This window comes from Ursus maritimus, unplaced genomic scaffold (assembly GCF_017311325.1).
Source record: "Ursus maritimus isolate PB19 unplaced genomic scaffold, ASM1731132v1 scaffold_2, whole genome shotgun sequence".
Classification (NCBI taxonomy): Eukaryota; Metazoa; Chordata; class Mammalia; order Carnivora; family Ursidae; genus Ursus; species Ursus maritimus.
The window spans coordinates 97,379,898-97,405,595 of record NW_024424452.1 but is presented as its reverse complement, the minus strand read 5'-3'; the positions used below and the strand labels follow the sequence as shown (position 1 = coordinate 97,405,595).

The 25,698-nt window shown below is 34.5% G+C and overlaps 1 protein-coding gene and 1 long non-coding RNA gene across 3 annotated transcripts in view; both read left to right on the top strand.

Moving 5' to 3' along the window:
* Positions 1-15,409, top strand: part of LOC103657682 — a 59,182-nt gene extending 43,773 nt beyond the window's left edge. For both annotated transcript variants that reach the window (XR_566919.2, XR_005836413.1), the window contains one exon: positions 14,484-15,409. This is a non-coding gene — a long non-coding RNA (uncharacterized LOC103657682). The remainder of the gene's footprint in view (positions 1-14,483) is intronic.
* Positions 15,410-18,180: 2,771 nt separating this feature from the next.
* The window catches only part of ZBTB41 (zinc finger and BTB domain containing 41), a 47,054-nt gene continuing 39,536 nt past the window's right edge, over positions 18,181-25,698 (top strand). Inside the window, exons 1-2 of the mRNA XM_008685084.2 lie at positions 18,181-18,382; positions 19,024-20,277. Of these exons, the coding sequence (XP_008683306.1) occupies positions 19,155-20,277 (1,123 nt within the window). The 5' untranslated portion in view covers positions 18,181-18,382; positions 19,024-19,154. The remainder of the gene's footprint in view (positions 18,383-19,023; positions 20,278-25,698) is intronic.

The window sequence follows — 25,698 nt, the reverse complement described above, 5'->3', positions numbered from 1 at the left end:
TTGGTAGAATTCCCCTGGGAACCAACCATCTGGCCCTGGACTTTCACTTGTTGGGAGATTTTTGGTTACTGATTCAATTTCTTTGCTGGTTATCAGTCCGTTCAAGTTTTCTTTCTTCCTGTTTCAGTTTTGCTAGTTTATATGTTCCTAGGAATTTATTCATTTCTTCCAGATTGCCCAATTCGTTGGCATATAATTTTTCATATCCTAATTGTTTTTATTTCTTTGGTGTTGGTTGTAATCTCTCCTCTTTCATTCATGATTTTATTTATGTGAGTCTTTTTTCTTTTTGATAAGTCTGGCTTGGGGTTTATAAATTTTATTAATTCTTTCAAAGAACCAGCTCCTAGTTTCATTGATTTGTTCTGGTTTTGTTGTTGTTATTTGCTTCTACAGCATTCATTTCTGCTCTATTCTTTATTATTTCCCTTCTTCTGATGGCTTTAGGATTCATTTCTTGTTCTTTTTCTAGCTCCTTTGAATGTAAGTTAGGTTGTGTATTTGAGACTTTTCTTGCTTCTTGAGGTAGGCCTGTATTGCTATGTACTTCCCTCTTATGACAACTTTTGCTTCTTTCCAAAGGTTTTGGACCATTGTGTTTTCATTTTCATTTTCTTCCATGTATTTTTTCTTTTTTTCTTTAATTTTCTGGTTAACTCATTCATTCTTTAGTAGGATTTTTTTTTTAACTGCTGTGTATTTGTGATCTTTCCAAATTTTTTCTTGCAGTTGACTTCAAGTTTCATAGTGTGTGGTTGGAAAGTATGCATGGTATGATATCAATCTTCTTGTATTTGTGGGGGCCTGATTTGTGACCCAGTACATGATCTATTCTGGAGAATGTACACTCAAAACGAAAGTGTATTGTGCTTTAGGATGAAATGTTCTGAATAGATCTATTAAGTCCATCTGGTCCAGGGTGTCATTCAAAGCCATTGTTTCCTTGTTGATTTTATGCTTAGATGATCTGTCTATTGCTGTAAGTAGGGTGTTAAGGTCCTCTATTATTATTATATTATTATCAATGAGTTCCTTTATGTTTGCTATTAATTGTTTTATATATTTGGATGCCCCCAACTTGAAGGCATATTTATAATTGTTAGATCTTCTTGTGGGATAGACCCGTTTATTATAATATAGTGCCCTTCTTCATCTCTTGTTACACTCCTTGGTTTAAAATCTAGTTTGTCTGATATAAGTATGGTTGCTTCAGCTTTCTTTTGATATCCATTGGCATGATAAATGGTTCTCCATTCCCTCGCTTTCAATCTGCGGGTGTCTGTAGATCAAAATGAGTCTCTCGTAGGCAGCATATAGATGGGTCTTATTTTTTTATCCATTCTGACACCTATATCTTTTGATTGCAGCATTTAGTACATTTGCATTCAGAGTAATTATTGATAGATATGAATTCAGTGCCATGTTATTACTTGTTTTGTCATTGTTTCTGGAGATTTTCTCTGTTCCTTTCTAGTCATTGTTGCTTTTGGTCTTTCTTTCCCAAATATTCCTTCCTCTTCAATTTTTTGTAATAGTTTGAGAAGTGTAAGTATTACTCTTATTTAGTTGTCTGGTATAATTCATCTGTGAAGCCATTCGGTCCTGGGCTTTTGTTTGTGGGAAAATTTTTGATTGCTGGTTCAATTTCATTAATAGTAAGCAGTCTGTTCAGATTTTCTATTTCTTTCTTTCCCAGTCTTAGAAGATTGTATGTTTCTAGGAATTATCCATTTTTTCTAGGCTGTCCCATTTGTTGACATACAATTATAGTCTCTTTGTATATCTGTGGTATTGGTTGTAACTTCTTTTCTTTCATTTCTGATTTTGTTTGGGCCCTCTCTCCTTTTTTCTTGATGAGTCTTGCTAAAGGTGTCTCAATTTTGTTTTTCTTTTCAAAGAACAAACTCTTAGTTCCATTGATCTTTGGGGTGTGTGTGTGTGTGTGTGTGTGTGTGTGTGTGTGTGTTGTAAGTCTCCATTTCATTTATTTCTGCTCTGATCATTCATATCTCCTTCCTTCTACTAACTTTGGGCTTTTTTGTTCTTTTTCTAGTTCCCTTAGGGGTAAGGTTACATTGTTTGTTTGAGATTTTTCTTGTTTCCTGAAGTAGGTCTAGATTGCTATAAATTCCCCTCTTAGCACTGCTTTTGCTACATCCCATAGATTTTAGAACATTGCATTCTCATTTTCATTTGTCTCAGGTATTTTTTTATTTCCCCTTTGATTTCTTTGTTGACTTATTGGTTATTTGGCAACATATTGTTTAGCCTTCATGTGTTTATAGGGTTTTTTCCCAATTTTTTTCTTGTAATAGATTTCAAGTTTCATATTATTTTGGTTGGAAAAGATGCTTGATATGACTTCAGTCTTCTTAAATTTATTGAGTCTTGTTTTGTAAGCTAACATGGGCTCTGTCCTGGAGAATGTTCCATGTGTACTTGAGAAAAACATGTATTCTGTTGCTGTTGGATGGAATATTCTGTATATGTCTGTTAATTTCATCTGGCCTAACATATAATTTAAGTTTAATGTTTCCCTGATGAACACAGATGCAAAAGTTCTCAACAACATATTGAAAAACCAAATTCAACAGTACATTAAGAGGGTCATACGTCATGATCAAGTGGGATGTATTCCAGGAATACTGCTCAGCGGGGAGTCTGCTTCTCCTTCCCCTTTGCCCCTTCCCCCACTCATGATCTCTCTCTCTCTCTCTCAAATAAATAAGTAAAACTTTAAAAAAAGAAGAAATTGTAAAAAACAATTTGATTTATAATAGCATCAAAAGAATAAAATACTTAAACATAAATTTAGCCAAGGAGGTGAAAGATCTGTGCATGAAACATTGTAAGACTTTGATGAAAAAAAGTAAAGAGTACACAAACAAATGGAAAGATATTCTGTGTTCATGGGCTGAAAAATTAATATTGTTAAAATGGTCATACTATGCAAAGCAACCTATAGATTCAGTGCATTCTATCAGCATTTCAACAGCATTTTCCACAGAAATTTTTTTAAAAAGTCCTAAAATTTGTATGGAGCCACAAACACTACAAGTAGCCAAAGCAGTCTTGAGAAAAACAAAGCTGGAGGCATCACACTTACTGATTTCAAGCTATGTTATAAAGCTACACCAATCAAAATAGTCTAGTATTGGCATAAGAACAGCCACATAAATAAATGGAGCAGAAAAAGGAAGCCAGAAATACACCCATGTGTATATAGTCAGTTAATTTTTTACAAAAGAGCCAAGAATATACAATGGGGAAAGAATTGTCTCTTCAATAATGGTTTTGGGAAAACCACACTAAAAGAATGAAACTGGACTCTAATTTTCACCATCCACAAAAAAATCAATTCAATCCATTTTGAATTAAAGACTTGAATAGTAAGACCTGAAACCATAAAACTTCTAGAAGAAAATATAGAGGGTAAGCTTTTTGACATTAGTCATGGTAATGATTTTTTTTTGCATTTGACAACAAAAACAAAAATTAACAAGTGGGACTACATCAAACTAAAAAGCTCCTACACAGCAAAGGAAACTTTCAGCAAAATGAGAAGGCAACCTTCAGAGGGAGAAGTATTTGCAAACCACATATCCAATAAGGGGTCAATATCCAAAGTATTCAAGGAACTAATACAACTCACTAGCAAAAAGCAATCCAATTTAAAAATGGACAAAGAACCTAAACAGACATTTTTACAAAGAAGATATACAAATGGCCAATGAGTACATGAAAAGGTGCTCAATATCACTAATCCTTAGGGAAAGGCAAATCAAAATCATGAGATACTGCCTCATACCTGTTAGGATGTTTATTATCAAAAAGATAAAAGGTAAATGCTGCTTAGGATGTGGAGAAAAGGAAACACTTGCACAGTGGTGGAAATGTAAAGAGGTACAGCCACTACAGAAAATAGTATGGAGGTTCCTTAAGAAATTCACAACAGAACTACCATATAATCTAGCAATCTCAATTCTGGGAATATATCCAAAGGAAATAAAACCATTATCTCAAAGAAACAAATGCACTCCCACGTTTATTACAGCATCATTTGCAATAGCCAAGGTATGAAAACAAAAGAATGCATAAAGAACATTATATATATATAATATATATATATATCATATATAGAGAGAATGGAATATAATTCAGCCTAAAAAAAAAGGAAGTCCTGCCCTTTGCAACAACATGGAGAGTGTTATGCTAACTGAATGAGCCAGAAAAAGACAGATAATGAATGTTGTGGCTTACCTGCAGTATCTAAAACAAACAAGCAAACAAATAAAAAAACAAAACCCTTGAAGTTATAGAAACAGAGAGTGGAAAAGTGGTTGCCAGGGGCTCAGAGGTTAGGGGAATTAGGGAGAGATTAGTAAAGGGTACAAATTTTCAGTTATTAGATGAATAAGGTCTGAGAATCTGATTTATACCATGATGACTATAGTTGGTAACACTGTATTGAATAATTGAAATTTGCTAAAAGGGTAGGACTGAAATATTCTCACACAAAAAGTAAATATATGAGATGATGGATGTGTTCATTAACGATGATCGGAATCCTTCCACAATGTACATGTATATCAAATCATCATGTTGTACACTTTAAATCTTACAATTTATCAGTTCTACCTCAATAAAGTTGGAAACAACTTTTTCCCTCTACTTAGCAGAGAACTCCTTAAGACTACATGAAGTTTTTAGAATCATGATGTTTTCATGATAAGGTGACAAACCTTTCTTATTCCTTGCCCAACATATGTGACAAAGCTCTGACTTTGGAGTCTAAAGTCTATATGAGTCCACGAGTACTATGACATTATGTGACACGTTTTCTTTATGGTGTTTTTTAAATTTGTTTTTCTATTATAAAAACACATGTTTACAAAGAAGAGGTGAAATGGTTTTTTTTGGTTTTTTTGTATTTTGTTTTTTAATTAAAGAAAAAGGAAATCTGAGACACCTGCATGGCTCAGTCGGTTAAGTGTCCAATCTTTTTTTTATAATCATATTTTTTTATTATATTATGTTAGTCACCATACAGTACATCCCTGGTTTTTGATGTAAAGTTCGATGATTCATTAGTTGTGTATAACACCCAGTGCACTTTTGATTTTGGCTCAGGTCATGATCTCAGGGCCATGGAATCAAGCCCCAGGTCAGGCTCCAAGATCAGTGGGGAGTCTGCTTGACATTCTCTCTCTCCCTCTCCCTCTGCCCTCCACCCCCCCATATAAATAAATAAATTGAAAGAAAGAAAGAAAGAAAGAGAAAGAAAGAAAGAGGAAAATCTTACATCACCCCACCACTCAGAGAAGATTACTACGAATATTTTGGTGCAATGTCTTCCAGTCTTCACTCAGTATAATTCTTTTCTAAACACTTGACCATACCACCTAAACAAAAAGTACTCTTTTTTACACATAAAAATTATTACATGCTATTGCAATTACAAAAATGAATGTACCATTTTTATTGAGATATAATTTATACACCATAAGGTTTACCCTTTTAAAGTGTACAATTCAATGAGTCTCAGGACATTTGCAAAATTGTACAACTATTACCATAATCTAGTTTTAGAATAGTTTCTTCACCCCGAAAAGAAACCTGTACCCATTAGCAGTCATTCCCCATTTGCCCCTCTCCTTACCCCCTAACAACTACTAATCTTTGTCTTTGTGAACTCCATCGTATATTTCATATAAACAATCATGGAATATGTGCTCATCTGTGTTCCACTTCTTTCACTTAGTGTAATTTTTCAAGGTTCATCCATGTTGTAGCATGTATCAGTACTTTATTCCTATTTATGACAGAATAATCTTTAATGTATGACTATACCACATTGTGTTTATCCATTTATCAGCTAATAGACATTGGGTTTTTACCACTTTTTGGCTACTATGAATAATGCTGCTATGAATATTCATGTACAAGTTTTTTGTGAAAATGAGTTTTCAGTTCTCCTATGAATGGAACTGCTGAGTCATATGGCAACTTAATGTTTAACTCTTTGAGGAACTGACATTTGAGAATGTTTTCCAAAGTGGGTGCCCCATTGTATGTTTCCACCAGCAATGTATGAGTGTTCCAACTTCATATCTTTGCCAATGTATGTTGTTCAGTCTTTTTAATTAAGGCCATCTTATTGGGTGTGAAGTGGTAAGTACCTAATTGTAGTTTTGATTTGCATTTCCATAAAGACTATGATGTTGATCATCTTTTCATATGTTTCTTGGCCTTTACCTTCATTACAGAAATGTCTATTCAAATCCAATGCTCATTTCTAAAGTTGTATTATTGTGCTTTATTTTTGATTCATAAGTCTTACAAAATCCTTTCTTTCTTTTTCTTTCTCTCTTTCTTCCTTCCTTTCTTTCTTTCTTTCTTTCTTTCTTTCTTTCTTTCTTTCTTTCTCCCTTCCTTCCTTCCTTCCTTCCTTATTTTTTATTCATTTGCATCATTTTCCAAATATTTACTTTTGACTTTTCTTTAAATTTATATTTAAATTTGTCTCTAGTAATCATCATGTAGCAAGGTTTGGTCTTTTTTTTTTTTTTTAAATCCAATCTGTCAATCATTGTCTTTAAATGGATAATTTGGTTAATTTACAGTTGAATAATTAATTATTACATTTAGTTTTAAATCTACCATCTTACTATATTTCTCTATTTTTGCACCTGCTCTGTTTCTTTTTCTCTCCTTTCTTTTCTGCTTCTGGATTCTTTTTTCAATGTTCAACTTCCCTCCTCTATTAGCTTGCTTATCAAATGTCCTTTTAATATTGATTTTAGTAGTTACCTCAGAGATCATAACAAACATCCTTGAGTTATTAAAGTTATATATAAATTAGAACTTTTTAACATATGCTGGACAACACAGGACTTGAGAATCTCTTAATTCCATTCAATGTATCTTGCTTTTTATATTATTTTGTTAATCCCAAATCATTATTATTACTGTTTTCAGAGTCAGTATTTATTTACATTTACTCAGGTTGTTCTTTATTCTTTCCTTCATTACTTTGTTTCCTCTATGATAATTTTTTTCTTTGCCTAAAAGTCTCCATTTGATATTTCCGTAACTATGAGTCTGCAGCTAATGAATTCTCTCAAGATTGGTTTACTCCAACCAGTTTTTATTTCCCTTCTTATCTGGAGGATTTGTTCACTGGCTATATAATTCTAGCTTGGCAGTTATTTTATTTTAGCGTCATTAAGATATGAAGATGTCTTTTGGATTCTAAGGTTTCCATCAAGAAGTCAGCTCTTGGTCTAATTTTGCTCTTGTAATACCAATACCTTTTTTGTAGTTGTTGTTCTAGATGCTTTTAAGATTTCTTTTTTTCCTTATCTGATTTTCAGGACTTTCAATATGATGCCGTCCAATTTTATTTTTTATTTTTTTACTTATCCTGCATGAGTTCCTATTGTTTCTTGACTCTCTGGCTTGATCTTTTTCATTAGTGGGAAATTCTCACCCATTATTTTCTTGATCTCCTGTGGAACTGTTCTGTCTACTTGTCTGTTTTATTCCTTCCTTTCTTGGAAACATCCATTTGTGTGTATGTGTTTGATTTGATGCTGGATATTGTATATTAAAAATTAACAAGTTAAGAGTCTGGATGATGTCATCTTCATTGAAATAAGATTTAGTTTTGCTTCTGGCCAACAGCTAGGCTGAGAGAAGAAACAATTCCAGATTGCCTTTCTCAAGTAAGGAATAAAAAATATGAAGGACTTTAGTCTTGTGATTTTGTCTATTTTGGGTACATTTTTTATCATAGGTTAGGCTTTTTAGAGTCCCAGCTAAAAGCATGGGGTATTTATTAGGGCACTTCATTTTTTGGTGATCCTTAAATTTCAATTTTTATCTTCTTGCTTCATGAGTTTGTCAAGCTCTGCTCATCTTACCAGCTTTTCAGTTGTTTTTCAATCAGTAACTGCTCAGAGGGAGACACTCCCCGATATAACAGGATCATCTCTTTGAGCTTCTTTTTCTTGCAGACTGTGACCTCACAGTTCCTTACACACAACTTCAGTAGCTATCCCATGCATTCAAAACAGAAGCTTTCATTAAAACTGCATTTTGACCTTGCTGTTCACAGCGGGAGAATTGGTTTGAGCTCCACGCAAAAATTTTTTAAGTTTATATGGCTAATTTAATAATTTTATCCCTTAATTGCTTCTGAATTCTGATTCATGGTTAGAGTGACCCTTCCCATTTTGCTGTTATTAGAAGTTTATGTTTTGTTGTAGTACTTTTATGGTTTCAATCTTTACATTGAAAATTTTGATTCATTTGGAATTTATTTTGATCTGCTTAGATGTTTATATACACTTACTTTTATTTTCGATGCCCACCTCTTTATTCTCATTTACTTGACAGTCCATCTTTTTTCATAGACTTGAAATTTTACCTTTTTATATACTAAATTCATCTGTCAATTTGAATCTCTGGGCTTTCTGTTTTTCTATTGCTTATTTGTATGTCTCTATTCATGTGTCTGTGTGACATTCTTTGTTTTTTAATGACTTTATTTAGGATTAATTATCATGCAATACTCTGCATGCATTTAAAGTGTATAATTTGATCAGTTATTACAGACGTATACACCAGTGAAACCATCACTGCAATCAAAATAATAAACAAAAACTTTCTTTTGTGTCTATTTTAATCTATCACAAACTGACCCCATTTGCTGTAACCAAGCAACAAAGTGATTGGCTTTGTGTCTTTATAATTTGCAGTTCCTAGAATTTTGAAAAATGGAATTCTATAGACTATTCATCTTGTCTTTTATTCAATGTAGTTGTTTTCAGACTCATCTATGTTACCTTTATCATTAATTTGTAGCAATAGATATCTTTTTCATTGTAAAGTAATAGTAGTCTATATTTTGAATTTATAACTGGTTTATGAAGTCACCTGTTGTTGTACATTTGGGTTAATTCCAGTTTTTGTTAAATTTTAATTCCACTACAGTTAACATACAGTGTTATATTAGTTTCAGGTGTACAATACAGTGATCCAATAATTATATATATTTCTCAGTGCTCATCATGATAAGTGTACTCTTAATCCCCTTCATGTATTTCACCCATCCTCCTACTCACCTCCCCTCTGGTAACCATCAGTTTATTCTCTGTAGTTAAGAGTCTGTTTGTCTCTTTTTTTCTTTGTACATTTGTTTTGTTTCTTAAATTCCATATATAAGTGAAATCATATTGTATTTGTCTTTCTCTGACTGACTTACTTCACTTAGCATTATACTTTCTAGATTCATCCATGTTGTTGCAAATAGCAAGATCTCATTCTTTTTCTTATGGCTGAGTAATAGTCCATTGTATATACATAGCACTTCTTTATCCATTCATCTGTCAGTGGACACTTAGCTTGCTTCCATAATTTGGCAATTATAAATAAAGCTGCAATAAACATAGGGGTGCATATACCTTTTTGAATTAATGTTTTCATTTTCTTGGGGTAAATACCCTGCAGTAGAATTTACTGGATCATATGGTAGTTCTATTTTTAATTTTTTGAGGAACCTCCATACTGTGATCCACAGTGGCTGCAGCAGTTTGCATCCTACGAGCAGTGCATGAGGGTTCCTTTTTCTCCACATGCTCACCAACACCTGTTTTTTCTTGTGTTTTCGAAATTTGCCATTCTGAAAGGCAGGTATGAGGTGATATCTCATTGTGATTTTGATTTCCATTTCCCTGATGATGAGTGATGATGAACATTTTTCCATGTGTCTATTGGCCATCTGGATGTCTCCTTTGGAGAAATGTCTAGTCATGACTTCACCCCACTTTTTTGGGTTATTTGGGTTTTTTTCATGTGGAGTTATATAACTTCTTTTTTTTTTTTTTAAGATTTTATTTATTTGACAGAGAAAGAGACAGCCAGTGGGAGAGGGAACACAAGCAGGGGGAGTGGGAGAGGAAGAAGCAGCCTCCCAGCGGAGTAGGGATCCCGATGCAGGGCTCGATCCCAGGACCCTGGGATCACGCCCTGAGCCCAAGGCAGACGCTTAAGGACTGAGCCACCCAGGTGACCCAAGTTATATAACTTCTTTATATATTTTGCATACTGACCTCTTATCAGATATGTCATTTGCAAATATCTTCTCCCATTCAGTAGATTGTCTTTTAGTTTTGTTCATTGTTTCCTTTTTTGTGCAGAAGCTTTTTATTTTGATGTAGTCTCAATAGTTTATTTTTGCTTCTGTTTCCCTTGCTCAGCAGATGTATCTAGAAAAATGTTTCTATGGCCGATGTCAGAAACCTTACCGCCTGTGCTCTCTAGTAGGAGTTTTATGGTTTCAGGTCTCAGTTTTAGGTCTTTAATCCATTTTGAATTTAATTTTGTGTATGATGTAATAAAGTGGTCCAGTTTCATTCTTTTGCATGTAGCAATCCAGTTTTTCCGGCACCATTTGTTGAAGAGACTGTCTTTTTCCCATTATATATTCTTGCCTCCTTGTCAAAGATTTATTGACCATAAAAATGAGGGTTTATTTCTGGGAGCTCTATTCTGTTTTGTTGATATATTTGTCTCTTTTTGTGCCAGTATCATACTTTTTTGATTACTACAACTTTGTAGTATGTCTTGATATCTGGGATCATGATACCTCCAGTTTTGTTCTTTCTCAAGATTACTTTGGCTATTTTAGGTCTTTTTGGTCCCACACATATTTTAGGATTATTTGTTTTGATTCTGTGAAAATTGCTGTTGGTATTTTGGTAGGGATTGCATTAAGTCTGTAGATTGCTTTGGTTAGTGTGGACATATTAACAATATTTGTTCTTTCAATCCATGAGCATGGAATGCCTTTCCTTTTCTTTGCGTCTTCAATTTCTTTCATCAAGAAGTTGATTAGTTTTCAAAGTACAAATCTTTCACCTCTTTGGTTAACTTTATTCCTAGATATTTCATTATTTTTGTTTTAATTGTAATTGAGATTATTTTCTTAATTTCTCTTTCTGCTACTTCATTATTTGTGTTAGAAATGTAAGATTTCTGTATATTGATTTTGTATCCTGTGACCTTACTGAATTCATTTATCAGTTCTAGTAGCTCTCTGGTAGATATTTTAGGGTTTTCTATATGTAGTATCATGTCATCTGCAAATAGTGAAAGGTTTATTTCTTCCTGACCAATTTGGATGAATTTTATTTCTTTTTCTTGTCTTATTGCTGTGACCAGGACTTCCAGTACTATGTTGAAGAAAAGTGGTGAGACTGGGCATCTTTGTCTTGTTTCTGGTCTTTGGGGAAAAGCTCTCAGTTTTTCACCATTGAGGATAATGTTAGCTGTGGGTTTTTCATATATGGCCTTGATTATGTTGCGATATGTGCCCTCTAAACCTACTTTGTTGAGTTTTTATCATGAATGGACGTTATACTGTGTCCATTGCTTTTTCTGCATCTATTGAAATGATCACATGGGTTTTATCCTCTTTCTTGTTGATGTGATATATCAGATTGATTGATTTGCAAATATTGAAACCACCCTTGCATCTTGGGAATAAATCCCACTTGATTGTGGTGAATGTTGTTTTGTTTTTTTTTTTAATGCATTGTCGGGTAATTCCCATTTTTTTTTTTTACTATTACAAGTAGAGTTGCTATGAACTTTTGTATATAAGACTTAGTGGATATAATGCTTTTAAATGGTGTGTGTATGTTTAACATTGCCCAACTATTTTCCAAAGAACTTGTACCATTTTACATTCCAACAAAAAATGTCTGGGATTGTTGGTTGATCCACATCATCACCAACAATTGCTATCATCAGTCTTCGGAAGGTTAGTTATTCTGATGGCTATATAGTGGTGTCTCACTGTGATTTTAATTAACATCCTCCTTAAGATGTAGTATAAGGACAAAAAAGGTCTTTCATGTGCTTATCTTGTTCAAATATTTTGTTCATTTGCTCATTTTATGTATATTTTTCCTTCTCATTAGTTGTAAAAGGTTTTTTATATTTTGGATGTAAGTCCTTAGTTAAGTATGTTTTTGAATATCTTCTCCTAATCTGTGAATTGTCTTTTTATTTTCTTGTCTTTTGGGGAGAAAAAAGCATTTAATATTGATGAAATCCAATTTAATGATGTCTTTAAATCTATAGACCAATTTGTGGGCAATTGGCATCTTCATAGTATTGATTCTTCCAACCTATGAATAAGGCCTCTTTCTTCAATTATTAGGTCTTCTTTAATTTCTCTGAGGTATGTTTTAGGGGAAGGGCTCAGAAAACAATGGCCAATAGGTCAAATTCAGCTCATGGTTTGTTTTTGTATGGTCCATGAGATAAGATTAAACTTTATATTTTAAAGAATTTTCAAGAAAATGAGGACTAAAATGGGATAGAGACTATCTGTAGCTTATAAACCCAAGATATTTAATATGTGGCCCTATACAGAAGAAAATGTCAGCTCTGTTGTAGAGAATTGTGTATAAAGGTCTTGAACACAACCTTTTAGAGTAATTCCCAGATATTTTATATTTTTAATGCTGTTGAAAAACATCTTTTTATGATTAAGTTTACTTAAAATATTACATTCTTGGTACAAGTTAGTTGTTCAATGGATATTCAATGAATAAATGAAGAAAAACATCTTCACTTTCTCACATAAACTTGTGAAACAATCTGTTAAAGGATATTGATTTAAGACCATGACAGATCAGCAAAAGGAAAACACAGGGAAGAAATTCTGGAGAATGTAGGTATCATTTCTTTTGTGGCTTTCTACCTCTGCTCTTTCCTCATGGGTCCTTATGACCATCACCTACTTCCTCTAACAAAAGCTTCTGACACCTTGGAGAAATGGCAGTTGGTGCGATATAATTGAGGAAATTTAAAGGACATTATTTTAAATTTAATTTTTTTAAAGATTTTATTTATTTGTCTGAGAGAGAGAGAGAGAGAGAGAGAGAGAGAGAGAGAAGGAGCACATAACCAAGGGGAGAGAGAAGTAGGCTCCCTGCCAAGCAAGGAGCCCAATGCAGAGCGCAATCCCAGGACCCTGGGCTCATGACCTGAGATGAAGGCAGATGCTTAACCAACTGAGCCACCCAGGTGCCCCTAATTTTTTTTATTTCTTTATTGTTCACTGATGGTATATTAGTCAGGGTTCTCCAGAGAAACAGAACCAATAAGATAGATAGACGCTTTAAGAAATTGGCTTATAGAAACAAAACAGAGGATCATAGGGCAAGAGCGGGAAAAACAAAACAAGATGGAATCAAAGAGGTACACAAACCGTAAGAGACTCTTCATCATAGGAAACAAACAGGGTTGCCAGAGGGGAGAGGATGGGGGATGGGGTAACTGGGTAATGAACATTAAGAAGGCATGTGATATAATGAGCACTGAGCATTATGTAAGACTGTTGAATCACTGACCTCTACCTCTGAAACCAATAATATATGTTAATTAATTGAATTTAAATTTAAAAGAGAGAAATTGGCTTACATGTTTGATTGTGGGGGCTGGTAAGTCTGAAATCTGTAGGGCAGGCCTGCAGACTAGAAAGTCAGGTAAGAGTTGATGGTTCAGTATTGAGTCCAAATACCTTGGGGCGGTAGGCTGGAAACTCGGGTAAAGTTTCTATGTTGAAGTCTCAGGGAGAATTGCTTCCTTAGGGAAAGCTCAGTCTTTGCTCATAAAGCCTTCAACTGATTAAATGAGGTCTAACAAAGATTCTCTCTTTGACCAAACTTTAATGAGGCTCCTCTAAGCTCTCTCTCAACCAGGCCCTGACTTTTGAGCTTCTGTGTAGGTTTCCTCATTGTTCAATTTTAGCAAGAACCCACTAACTCAGCTTAGCCAGAATCCCTCAACTTTACTATCCACTGTCTTGTTTCTCATCCTCCATCACACCCCAAGTGATGACTGAACATGATGGTGTGCCTTCAGCAAGAATCCTATCAGGTCAGGTGGCCAAAATCCGCCCTTAACCCCAATGTTTCCTCCTAATAATTTTCCACCCACTGACATGCCCTTTCCCCTAGCCTACTCTTGGGCTGTAAATTCCCACTTTTCCTTCTATTTGAAATTGAGGCCAATCTCTGTCCCCTACCACAAAACCCCATTGAGGTAGACCTCCCGAATAAAGTCTGAGTTACTGTTCTTTAAGTGTCAGGAATGGTTTTTCTTTAACAGGTTCATCCACATTATGGAGGATATTTACTTAAAGTCTGCTGAATGTTAATCACATTGAAAAAATACCAGCACAACAACACCTGGAAGGGTATTTGACCAATTTGACCACATTAACAGATATGATCATCCATCACAGCTCGTATATTATTATTTTATTTTGCATGTTAACTTTGTGTTCTACAATTCTTTGTACTAATAATTTATCCATAGCTTTTTTCCCTAAATGTCTAATCATGTCTTCAGTAAATAATAATTTATTCTTCCATTCTGAGCCTTATATCTTTTATTTCTTATCCAAGGTTATTTCTCCTGGGTGAAGATGTCCACTAACGTGTCAAATTAACGTGATGACAAAAGACATTCTTTGTGCATTCTCAATCTCCGTGGAAATCTTAACATTTTTTTGGGTCAAGTATAGTATGTGCTGGCAGGTTTTTTGTTTTGTTTTGGTTTGGTTTTTTGTTTTATTTTGTTTTTGTAGATTCCATTTATCATACTAAGAAGATATTTTTATTCCTAGTTTGAGATATTTTTTTAAAATCATGACTATGTGTTTAATTTATTAAATATGTTTCTGCATCTATTGAGATGGTCAATAGTTTTTATCTTTTATTCAGTTAATAAGAATTACATTAGTTCATTTCCAAATTTAAACAATTCTTGTATTCCTGTATTAAATTCAATTTAGTTGCATTATAACTCTTTCTCCCTCCCTCTCTCTCCCACTCCCCACATGTATATACACAATATACAACACTTGGATTTGATTTTGTTTAAGATTTTGGCACCTAAGATTTTGAATGAGTTTGACTTGTAATTTTCACTTCCTGTAATGTCCTTCTCAGGTTTTGATGTTATGGTTATGTTGGCCCCATAACGTAAGGTATATATTGCTCCCTTCCTCTTTTTAAATGCATTTTTTGGAAGAGTTGTATAAAATTGGTAATATTTCTTCCTTAAGTGATAGAATATATTATATGGAAACCTTTTCATAATGAATTTACTAAAAATAAGAGAGTTAAATCTTTGATTCAATTTTGATAATTTATATTTTCCTAGGAATTTGTCAATTTTATATAAATTTTGAAATTTGTTATTGCTTATAGTACCTTTTTGTTATATTTTTAATGTGACTAGAATCTGTATTAATACCTTTTTTTATACATCATGTTATTTGTTCCTTCTTTTGTTGTTGACCTTTCTGGTAACATATCAATTATATAAGTCTCTTAAAATAAAAAGTTTTGGTTTCTGAATAATTTGTCCATTTTATATTATTGAATTTATTGGAATAACATCCTTATTAACTTTTAATAATTGTAGGGTGTGTAATGTCCTCCTCCTTTCTTTTTCTGGGGAAGGGGTAGAGGGAGAGGGAGAGGGAGACAGACTCCTAGCTGTGGGGGGAGGCTGATGCAGGGCTTGATCCCAGGACCCAGAGATAATGACCTGAGCTGAAATCAAGAGTCCAACACCCAAGTGACTGAGTCACCCAGGGGCCCCTGTCCTCTTCCTTTCTGATACAGGTATATGTATATATATATAGTTATTTTTGCTACAGGCTTATCACTTTTTTTTTTTTTTGCTGAAAGAACCAACATTTGGTTTTGCTGATCTGTAGGTATGCTTCCTTTCTATTTCATTAATTCCTATCTTATCCTTTTTCTTGCTTTCTTTTTCTTATGTTTAATTTACTTTTCTAACTTCTAACTTCTTGGGAAATTAGATGCTCATTAATTTTCAGCTTTTTGGGGGGTAATATGTGAATTTAAAGATATAAACTTTATATGTTGCATTTTCATTATCATTCAGTTCAAATTATTTGGTAATTTCCATTATGATACCTTCTTTGAAACACAGGTTACTTGTAAGTTAAATTATCATCATTATTGTTGCTATTCATTGATAATCTCACTGCATTTCTTTGAAATATGTTAATAATTCCTTTATGGCTTAATACCTGATCTTTTTTTTTTTACCTGATCGATTTATATAAGTGCTCCATATGTATACTGTCACTGTTAGATGCACTATTTCATGTGGGTCATTTAGGTCAATTTTGTTATTAATTTTTTAAAAAATGGTATACTTCTTAGTAATTTTATCTTCTGATAAAATCAGTTACTATAAGTTACTATATGAATCTAGATTTGTCTTTCTCATTTCGGTTCTGTCAATTTTTAAAGTACAGGTTGGTATTTTGTTAGAGGATTATAGCCATCATTTTCATCACTATTGCATTCAGTTATATTCTCTTTACATTTCTAAGATTTAGCGATCCATCAAATAGATTTATAGCTCATTTCATTTAAGCATGCAGGGAATAACAGGTTAAAGACTAGCAAATTCTACCAGAACAGCTAAACTCTTTTGCATATTTAGACATTATTAATAATGGAATGTTTTTGGAATTTTTAAGGTAAATTCTAAAGAACTCATCTGAATGTCACTTTGTTAACAGTGACAGTATGTGCATGCCACAGGATTTACAAAACTATTAATAAACCTTTAGGTTTATATTTGTATTTTCTCTTTTCTTAATTACCAGATCTTGCCAGAAATATCTCAACTTTTCAAGTATTCTAATATTCAGATTTTTGCTCTTATTTCTCTTGCTTACATTTCAGTAAAGTTTTCTTTTTCCATTTCTTTGGATATATTCATTTTCTACTTTAACCTTTCTTCTGTTTTAATATTAGAATTCATAATAATACATTTCCATCTATGTTCTAAGTACTAATATGATAGCTTTCATATCTAAATTACTTTCTTAATCTGCTTGGTTATTTTTAATAATTTCTTATTCATTTTCCTTTCAATTCCTTCTTTTATTTTAAAAAATATCTTAAATATACTTATTTTGTTTTTGAAAAATCCAGCTTCTTCAGGCTTTGTGCATCCGAAGCCTGTTGACATTGTTTTTATAGTTCTTTTACTCTCTTGTTTTTGATTTACTCTCATTTTAGAGGCTGGTTTTTGTGGGAATGAATCACCCAGGTGATAGGAATCCTTGTCTGGAATTCGTGTGAGTGCTTTTGCTAGGAATTTTCATTAAAAGTTTTAACCGTTTTCAAATCAAAGAAAATTTGAGTAAGTCAAGTTTCCTCAAGTTTCCGTCTTTTCGTAGGAGAAACTTTCCACCCCCACAAGTTCTTCCACTGAGAGCAGTGGCCCTTCTAGGTTCCCAGCTATACCTTGTGTGTGTGTGTGTGTGTGTGTGTGTGTGTGTGTGCGCGCGCGCGCGGGGGGGGGGGGGGGGGGAGGGTGTTTGGGTGGAGTGGAGTAAGGAGTGGGGTCACCAGTCTGTTTACCCATTCTATTTGGCCTCATATCTTTTTTTCCTTGCTTCTGTAAAATCACCTGATCTAGGCCATTGCTACTACAAATGTGGTCCTTAGACCAGCAACATCAGCATCCCTTGGGACTCTGTTAGAAATGCAAAATCTTAGGTACCGGGCTTCAAAAGTTGTTCTTGTGGATTTTTCTTTTTTGTTGTTGTTGTTTTTGCTGCCTTTCCTGTATCAACAGCTGTACACTAACATGTACATTTTCCAATGTTTTTCTGTGTACATTAAGAAGTTAAAAAATAATTTTAGCAGCAACCACGTTAGCCATTTAAAGCAGAAAAAACCCGAAAGGACATCAATGTCCGTTCTTTAGATGCCGTGTGTTTGCTAAGACTGGCTTCTATCCGTTGCTGCGTGGTCGATCACAAACTATTAAATCTATCAGCGAGGATGAAATCCGTTCGCTATCGTGCCTCTGCCTGTTTCTACTAAACTCATCAGTCTCCCCACCCCACCCCCCGCCATTCCCAGCAAGGCTTCCTGCAAAGCTCCGTCTGGTTCAATCACAGTAGGCCACCAAACCACCGCGAAAACCCGGAGTAACGGATTTGGGGCGTAGCTAGGGTCCCCTAGGGAGCAAGGAGAATTTACAGAGCATGCGCAAAGACGGGTGCGCGCACATGCGCAGTGGTCGGCGTAGGGCCGCGCGCTGGTCTCTCCGGGAGGCTGGGAGGCTGCGCGCGGTTGACGTGTTCCGTGGCTGTGGAGGCGGCGAGGCTCTGGGAGGGGAAGGAGCAGAAGGAGGGAGGGTGAGGTGGGGGGCTGAACCCGGAAGTGGGTAGGCGCTGGAGCGAGCGCGCCGAGAGTGGAGCTCAGCGGCTGGGAGCCAGCGGGGGAGCCCTGGGTTCCCGGTAATGGATCTGTGGGGCGTTTGCCCAGGGAAACTGGGGTGGGAAGGGTAGCGGGTTCGCGTCGGCGAGCGCAGTCTCCGCCTGGGCAGGGCCTGCGAAGGCTCTTCTGCTTCCTTCAGTCGTCCCTGTGGTTGACTCTACTCCTCCTGCTCTGCGCCCCTCCTGGGGCCGTCTCCTGCGGGGTGGTTTTGGCCGTGGGACGCTCTCTGTCCCTGAGGAGGTGTGCCTTGTCCGCCCTGGGAAAAGGCATATAATGGAGAGACATGGATTTCGCGGCCGCGACGGCCTTATTGTCACCAACCCAGCGCCTCTAAACCATGAATGTAGCGCGCCGCAACCTGCACCCTCGGTGATCTTGGAGGGATCCCTCCCTTTTTTTTGCCCTCCTTTTTCCCACCCCGTTCGTGAATCAGGCCTGAAAGGTGTGCTCGGCTTCCTATAAATTTATTCTTTTGTTGGCTGTCTTTTATAACCCGGCCCTCCTTGTTCTCCACCCTAAAATCTTAGCCACGAATGAGTAGAAGGTGTGAGTTTATCATAATTCAGTTCTGATTTAGAAAGGATTAGTAGATGAATGCCGTGAATAATTTAGGATTGCTTTGCCATGGAGTTTTTTTTACGTGGTTCTTACTCTTTTGCAGACCATGAAACCCTCGGGCACGCCCCTCCAGAAGCTGTTAACCAAGACAATCTAGTTTTTTGTTTTTTGTTTTTTAAAATAAATCCTTTAAGACACTTATGAAGTTTCTTGTTCTGAAACTGTTGTACTGCAATGAAGAAAAGGAGAAAGGTTACTTCAAATCTTGACGAGAAGATCCATCTAGGCTATCATAAAGATTCTTCAGAAGGCAATGTTGCAGTGGAGTGTGACGAAGTAACCTATACTCATTCCACAGAAAGACCAACTCCTGAAGCTCTTCACTGTTACCAGGAACTTCCTCCCTCTCCAGATCAGAGAAAACTTTTGAGTTCTTTGCAGTATAACAAGAATTTGCTGAAGTATTTAAATGATGATAGGCAAAAGCAACCATCTTTCTGTGACTTACTTATCATAGTAGAAGGAAAAGAATTTAGTGCACATAAAGTTGTTGTTGCTGTTGGCAGTAGTTATTTTCATGCGTGTTTGAGCAAAAATCCAAGCACTGATGTTGTCACCCTGGATCACGTAACACACTCAGTTTTTCAGCATTTGCTTGAATTTCTTTACACATCAGAATTTTTTGTGTACAAATATGAAATACCTCTTGTTTTAGAGGCAGCAAAATTTCTGGACATTATAGATGCAGTTAAGTTGCTAAATAATGAAAATGTTGCCACTTTTCAGTCTGAGCTGGCTGAAAAGTCATCACCAGAAGAAACACTAAGTGAATTAGCTGGAAGACTATCAAATAATCATCAGTGTAAATTCTGTAGTAGACATTTTTGTTACAAAAAGTCTTTAGAGAATCATTTGGCCAAAACCCATAGGTCCCTTTTATTAGGGAAAAAACATGGGTTAAAAATGCTGGAGAGAAGTTTTTCTACAAGAAGATCGAAAAGAAATCGGAAGTGCCCTGTTAAGTTTGATGACACCAGTGATGATGAACAAGAAAGTGGTGATGGGTCAGACAATTTGAATCAAGAAAATTTTGATAAGGAAAAGTCAGACAGAAATGATTCTGAGGACCCTGGAAGTGAATATAATGCTGAAGAAGATGAACTAGAGGAGGAAATGTCAGATGAATACTCTGACATTGAAGAACAAAGTGAAAAAGATCATAATGATGCAGAAGAGGAACCTGAGGCTGGTGATTCCGTAGGAAATATTCATGAGGGGTTAACTCCTGTAGTCATTCAGAACAGTAACAAAAAAATATTGCAGTGTCCTAAATGTGATAAAACATTTGACCGCATAGGTAAGAAAAGAAAGCTTGTTTTCTGTCTCTAATAACTTAACTTTTTCTGATATTTTAAAGGTGATAATGAAAAACTAAACTTTGAAGGTAACTTTTGAAAGGAATACTTATTTAGGGTGGGTATTTGATAGTCAATACATATTTTATCCCGTTATTTTAAATTAGTTTCGATTCAGGAATTTAACTATTTTTATTAGCTTTTATTTTCCCTACCTCATGTCCTATTAACAGATGACAGATCATTAGTTCAGATGTTTGCTATGAAAAAACTCCAGACTTAATAATTATGAATGTAGTGCTTTGATATATATGTTGATTTAATTTCATAGAAAAGTGCTATTTTTGAGTCATAGAAAATTGAATTACATTATAATATTCAGTTTAATAATTTGTATACTATTTCCCCTTGAACATGGCTATATCTGTGTTAGAAATAGACATTTCTGTAGTTTCTAGTACTGTTTAGAATTGGAATGTTTCAGTTTAGGCTTGTAGTTAAGAATAAAACTGAACTGGATATAATTTATTCTGTAGGTAGAGACTTTAGGAAATGTCTTGATTAGTAGTAGTCTTTGATTATTATAATAACTAATAAATCAACTTTTCCTATTTTTGAAAACTATATGCAGGAAATGTGGTCTATAACCTTAAGTTAAAAATATGTCAGTGAACATGTAATTTCAGGAGGTCTAATATTTGCTAGTCAAATAATTTTTGGAGGTGTTTTACACGGACTGTTCTGCTGTGAACTTTTAAATTGCAGCAATTAAGCTATTTCTATATAAATCAAAGTTATGAAATTGTGAAATATATTCCACCACATATAATGTAAAAAGGAACATTTAAGTGCAGTTTGACCTTGTAATATTATTTATGCAGTTTAATATATCGCCATGCATTTTGCAGTGTTGAGTTACTTATATTATTGGTTTAGGTGGAAATTGATTTTATAAGTATTAGTAATCATTTGCTCTCAAAATATGGGACAGTACACACTATAGCATAAGTGGTATCCTCTTTTTGCTTTTTATTATGCCTTTGAATGTCCAAATCAAAATATTTTTGACAATCCAATTTAATAATTACTAGTCACTATTTTTACTGTTTGAGACTCTGTACAAACATGAATAAAATAACTTTTCATGAATAACTCAATTGGAAGAGCATAGGAACTTGCTAAACTCAGGCTGGATAAATGCTCTATCTCTCGTAGAGCTATAAACAAGTGCTGTTTATATTTTTGAATTCGGATACCTGAGAGCACGTTATGTTTTCAATAGATTCTACTTCTTCGACTTTATATTCTCAGTACATTCCTCTTCTGTTCTCCTTTAATTTGACCAATTTGACTTGAGATGAGTGAACAGGGGTCAGGTCACAGATGGCATTGTAGGCCCAACACTTAGATTTCTGAACTGTCCTATTGAACCTTAGGGCTGTGAGATACTTTAAGAGAGAAGAGTTCTATGTTCAAGTAAGATTGGAAAACTGTATACTATAATTCATAGTCTGTAATTACTCTGTCAAATTCTCTAGTAAAGAAACTCGGTAATTTCATTTAGTCTGGCATTTCCTCAAATAATTTTATCGTAAGACACTTTTGTGGTACTTCTTTTAATGTCCAAAAAAAACACTACAGTTCTTTGTACACAATTTAGGAAAACACAATTTAGGAAAACAAGATTAAGTTCCTGATACACTAAGCAGAAGGAGTTTGCAGCTTTTTTAACCGAGGGCAGCCCAAATACTTGTGAGAATCAATAGGCCACATTGTAGACTTACCTGCAGCCTACCTTTCTGAATGCATTGGACGTTTTACTCCTTTTATCCACCCATTTCTTTTGCTTAAGTCTCACACGGGGCTGCTTGCTTTCCCTCAGGACTGAGAGAGAAAGAGGAAGATTGAGATTATATCATATTCATTAAAAGAGCATGAGCTAGAGTGATGTCAGACCACCTGCATTTTTGAATCCAGGTCTTGGGCAGGTGACTTAACCTGTCTGTATTTTTGTTTCCTCATACGTAGAGTGGGATGATGTTAATATAATGCTAATAGTACCTTCTCGTGGAGGTTATTAGGAGAATTAAATGGGATAGTCTTGTGAATCATTCAAAATACTGTATGAAATTTAGGTGTTCAAGGAATACTAGCTGCTCTTATTGTTAATTAATCTAATATAGTTATTATCTCTAATACTAATAAACAGATAGAAAGTTATATCATCTGTGTTCTCAAGAATGTTAAAGTTTAATGAGTCCATGCAAAAACACAATCATATTGCAGTAAAGATAATCTTACCGGGAAAAGTACAAAGGACTAAAGGAATCAGTAAAGATTTCATAGAGCAGGTAGCATTAGAACTGAGAACTAAAGAATAAGGAAGAATTTACATGGCAAAAGACCAACATGTGCAAAGACATCGAGGTATGTTGTGTTCTGGAAATTGCTGATGGGTGGGTGATTTCAAGATGGGCAAGGAGATATAATGAAAGTGATAAGATGAAGATTGGCACAGAAGCAGAGGTCAAATTTTGCATGGTTTTTATGCTATATAGAAAGTTTAGATTTTATCCAGTGAGTGATAGAAACTTGAAAAAGCTTTGACAGAGGAAACGACAGCCTATTGAAGTTTTATGAAGGTCATGCTGGCTTCAGCATAGAGAATGAAATTGGAAAGGACCAGAAGTATATATTGTAGGCTTGGACTAGTTAGATGAGTACTGTTGAGAATGGGCTTTGGAAAGAGGGTAGATCAGAGAGTTGCATTGCATATAGACTGGTGGACTGGGTGATGGATAGAATGTAAATGTGTGGAAGGAGAAGACCTCTGTTCCTTAAAGGTCCTCCTTTCTCATCTCCATCAGAAATCCTGTTTATTCTTAAAACAAAACAAAACAAAAAAAAAAAACAGTTCAAGGACCATTTTCCAATAGGCCTTATAGCATTCATATTCCTATCATATGATTCATATTCCTATCATATGATTCATATTCCTATCATGATTTCTCATTAGATTTTAAGCCTGAAAATTTTGTATCTTTTGGTTACTGTCCTTTGTTGATACCCTAGGTCATTTCTAATAGCAAGTTTTCAGTAAGCTCCTATTTGGGTGAACTAAATTGAAAGGTTGGTGTCTGACTTAACTTTGGACTTGTAAGAAGCCAGTTGGGCTTCTTCATAAGCTTCTAACTTTGTTGTCTTGGAGTAGGTCATGAGAATTAATGAATAAGCTGTGAGACCTGCTGGAACCATTAGCTCCACAATATGTAGTTGACTAATTTGATTCCCTTACTTTGACTCTTTTATCCTTTCTGATGTGTTTAATAGTTGCTTGGAGTGGGATTCCTGATCCAGTTATATTTTTCCTTAGGCTACCAGCTGTCTTCCTCTCAGTGTATTCTCATGCAAAAAGAGTCCTTTGACCTTTCCCCCTTAAGGTTAAAGTGGGTGAAAAAACCTAGTGGGTGAAAAGGCAAAAATAGGGAAAAGATGACAGATGGGATGAGAGAGAAAATTTGGGTAGTTTATCTTTTTTATTGTTCCTACTGGGAACCAAAATCTTTCCTTGGATTAAATTTATAATCTCTTCTAGAGGTAGAAAATGCTTTATAGCTTTTTAAAAAATGTGACTCTCTAGACCAACCTGACAGAGATTCCACTTTGTTCCTAATAGAGAAGAGTTATAACAGTGACACAATTCTTAAGGTTAAGTATTTTAGTTAAGTATTCTTTAGAGTATGCCATATGAATAAATTCAAGGAATAATAGAAGATTTAGCAATATCAGATATATAATGAGCTAATTTGGCAATGTTTCTCTTTGTAAAAGCTGCTTGTGGAATCTGACAATGGTAATTTTGCATAACCCGTATGAGGGAATAGTAAATTTTTAAGCACAAGGTCAAGTTTTTTCATGTGAAAATTTCTTTAGTTTGGGACACAATTCATATTGGGATTTATCTCAGAAAAATTCTGTGGATGAAATTTGTTAATATGGTGCATTTTCTTTTGGTAATCAAGAATGGTTGGACATAGTACATTATTCTCTGAAGGAATACTATTTTTTTTGAAAATTTATTTGAAATGCACATTTTGATTTTTTGTTGAATCCTCTCTCATCCCATAAAAAAAGAAGCAGCAGATGTAGATGTTAACTGTATATTTATGCTGAGTACCTCCCACACTGCTACTAGTTTTTTTAAACATGGAATTTCTTTAGAGATTAAAATTTTTCCCCACTGGCCCCTGGAGATCTACCTGACTCTTAAGAGTTCAGTGTTTCCACAGAAGTTGTGTCTCTTCTATTGTTCAGAAAATCAAATCCGTAGAGATAACTGGCCTTGCAATGCTTGTGTGCATAAAATTGAATTAATAACTTAAAAAAGTTTTTTCACTTGAGAGATTCTTAATGTCATAATGAATTGTTCAAATTTATGTATTTTCACTGGTCTCTTTGGACTCTGCTGAATTTATTTAAATTAATTTTGTTTTAATTTTGACTTGTTAAAAATTTTTTCTTGGTTAAATCTTAAGTCTATTTGTCTGTAGGGGAATGGAAGTTTAATGTTTAAAAGTGCTTTTGATTTTTAATTTAACTGTTATTTTGATGGTTTTACTATTCAACTACATGTAACTTAATTTGTATTTGCAGGCAAAAAAGAATTTAATTAAAGGGAAAATGCTACTAATGATTAACATCTTTTCAGCAAAGGCATTTTCATAAGAAATGCAAAATTTGGTGAAAAAGTTGCTCTTTTTGTTTAAGTGTGTATAAAAGTGGGATTTAAGCATTAGATGGTTGGTTCTCTTTTAACTAAACATGAACAGTTAATGCCCAGCTAAGAGTGGGCCTATTCTAAAAAAAAATACTGATAAGTTAATCATTTAAAAATCACACTACATACTCTTGATTTGTTTACACTTTTTTTTTTTTACCACAAGTATGTGTCACTTACATAATTTGAAAAGTAAGGTTAATAAAAATGAAATGTGAAAACCTTCACAATCAAGGAAAACTTTTAATTCCATGCAATGACCTCAGTCTTCTAAATTAAAATTGTGGGGTTTTAGTACATATTGATAATGTTTGGATTCTGTGCTTTATATCTAATTGATGGTAATAAAGGTTAGGGAATCTAATGCATGCATGCAATATTGTAATAATAGAAAAAAATAAGATCAACTCAGAAAATATTTTTCTAAAGATATTATAACAGTAATGGTCTGGTTATACCCTGCAAAAAGTAATATAAATCAATGTTTTGGATAGTTCAAGGTCAGAGATGCGTATTTTATTATATAATATACATATTTACACTTGTGCTCATACATAAATTGAAGCAAAAAATTGCACAAAACTAATGTAAATATACTCTGGTATTTTCTACTCTATTCTTTTCTTCCCCCCAATTCTAGTTACAA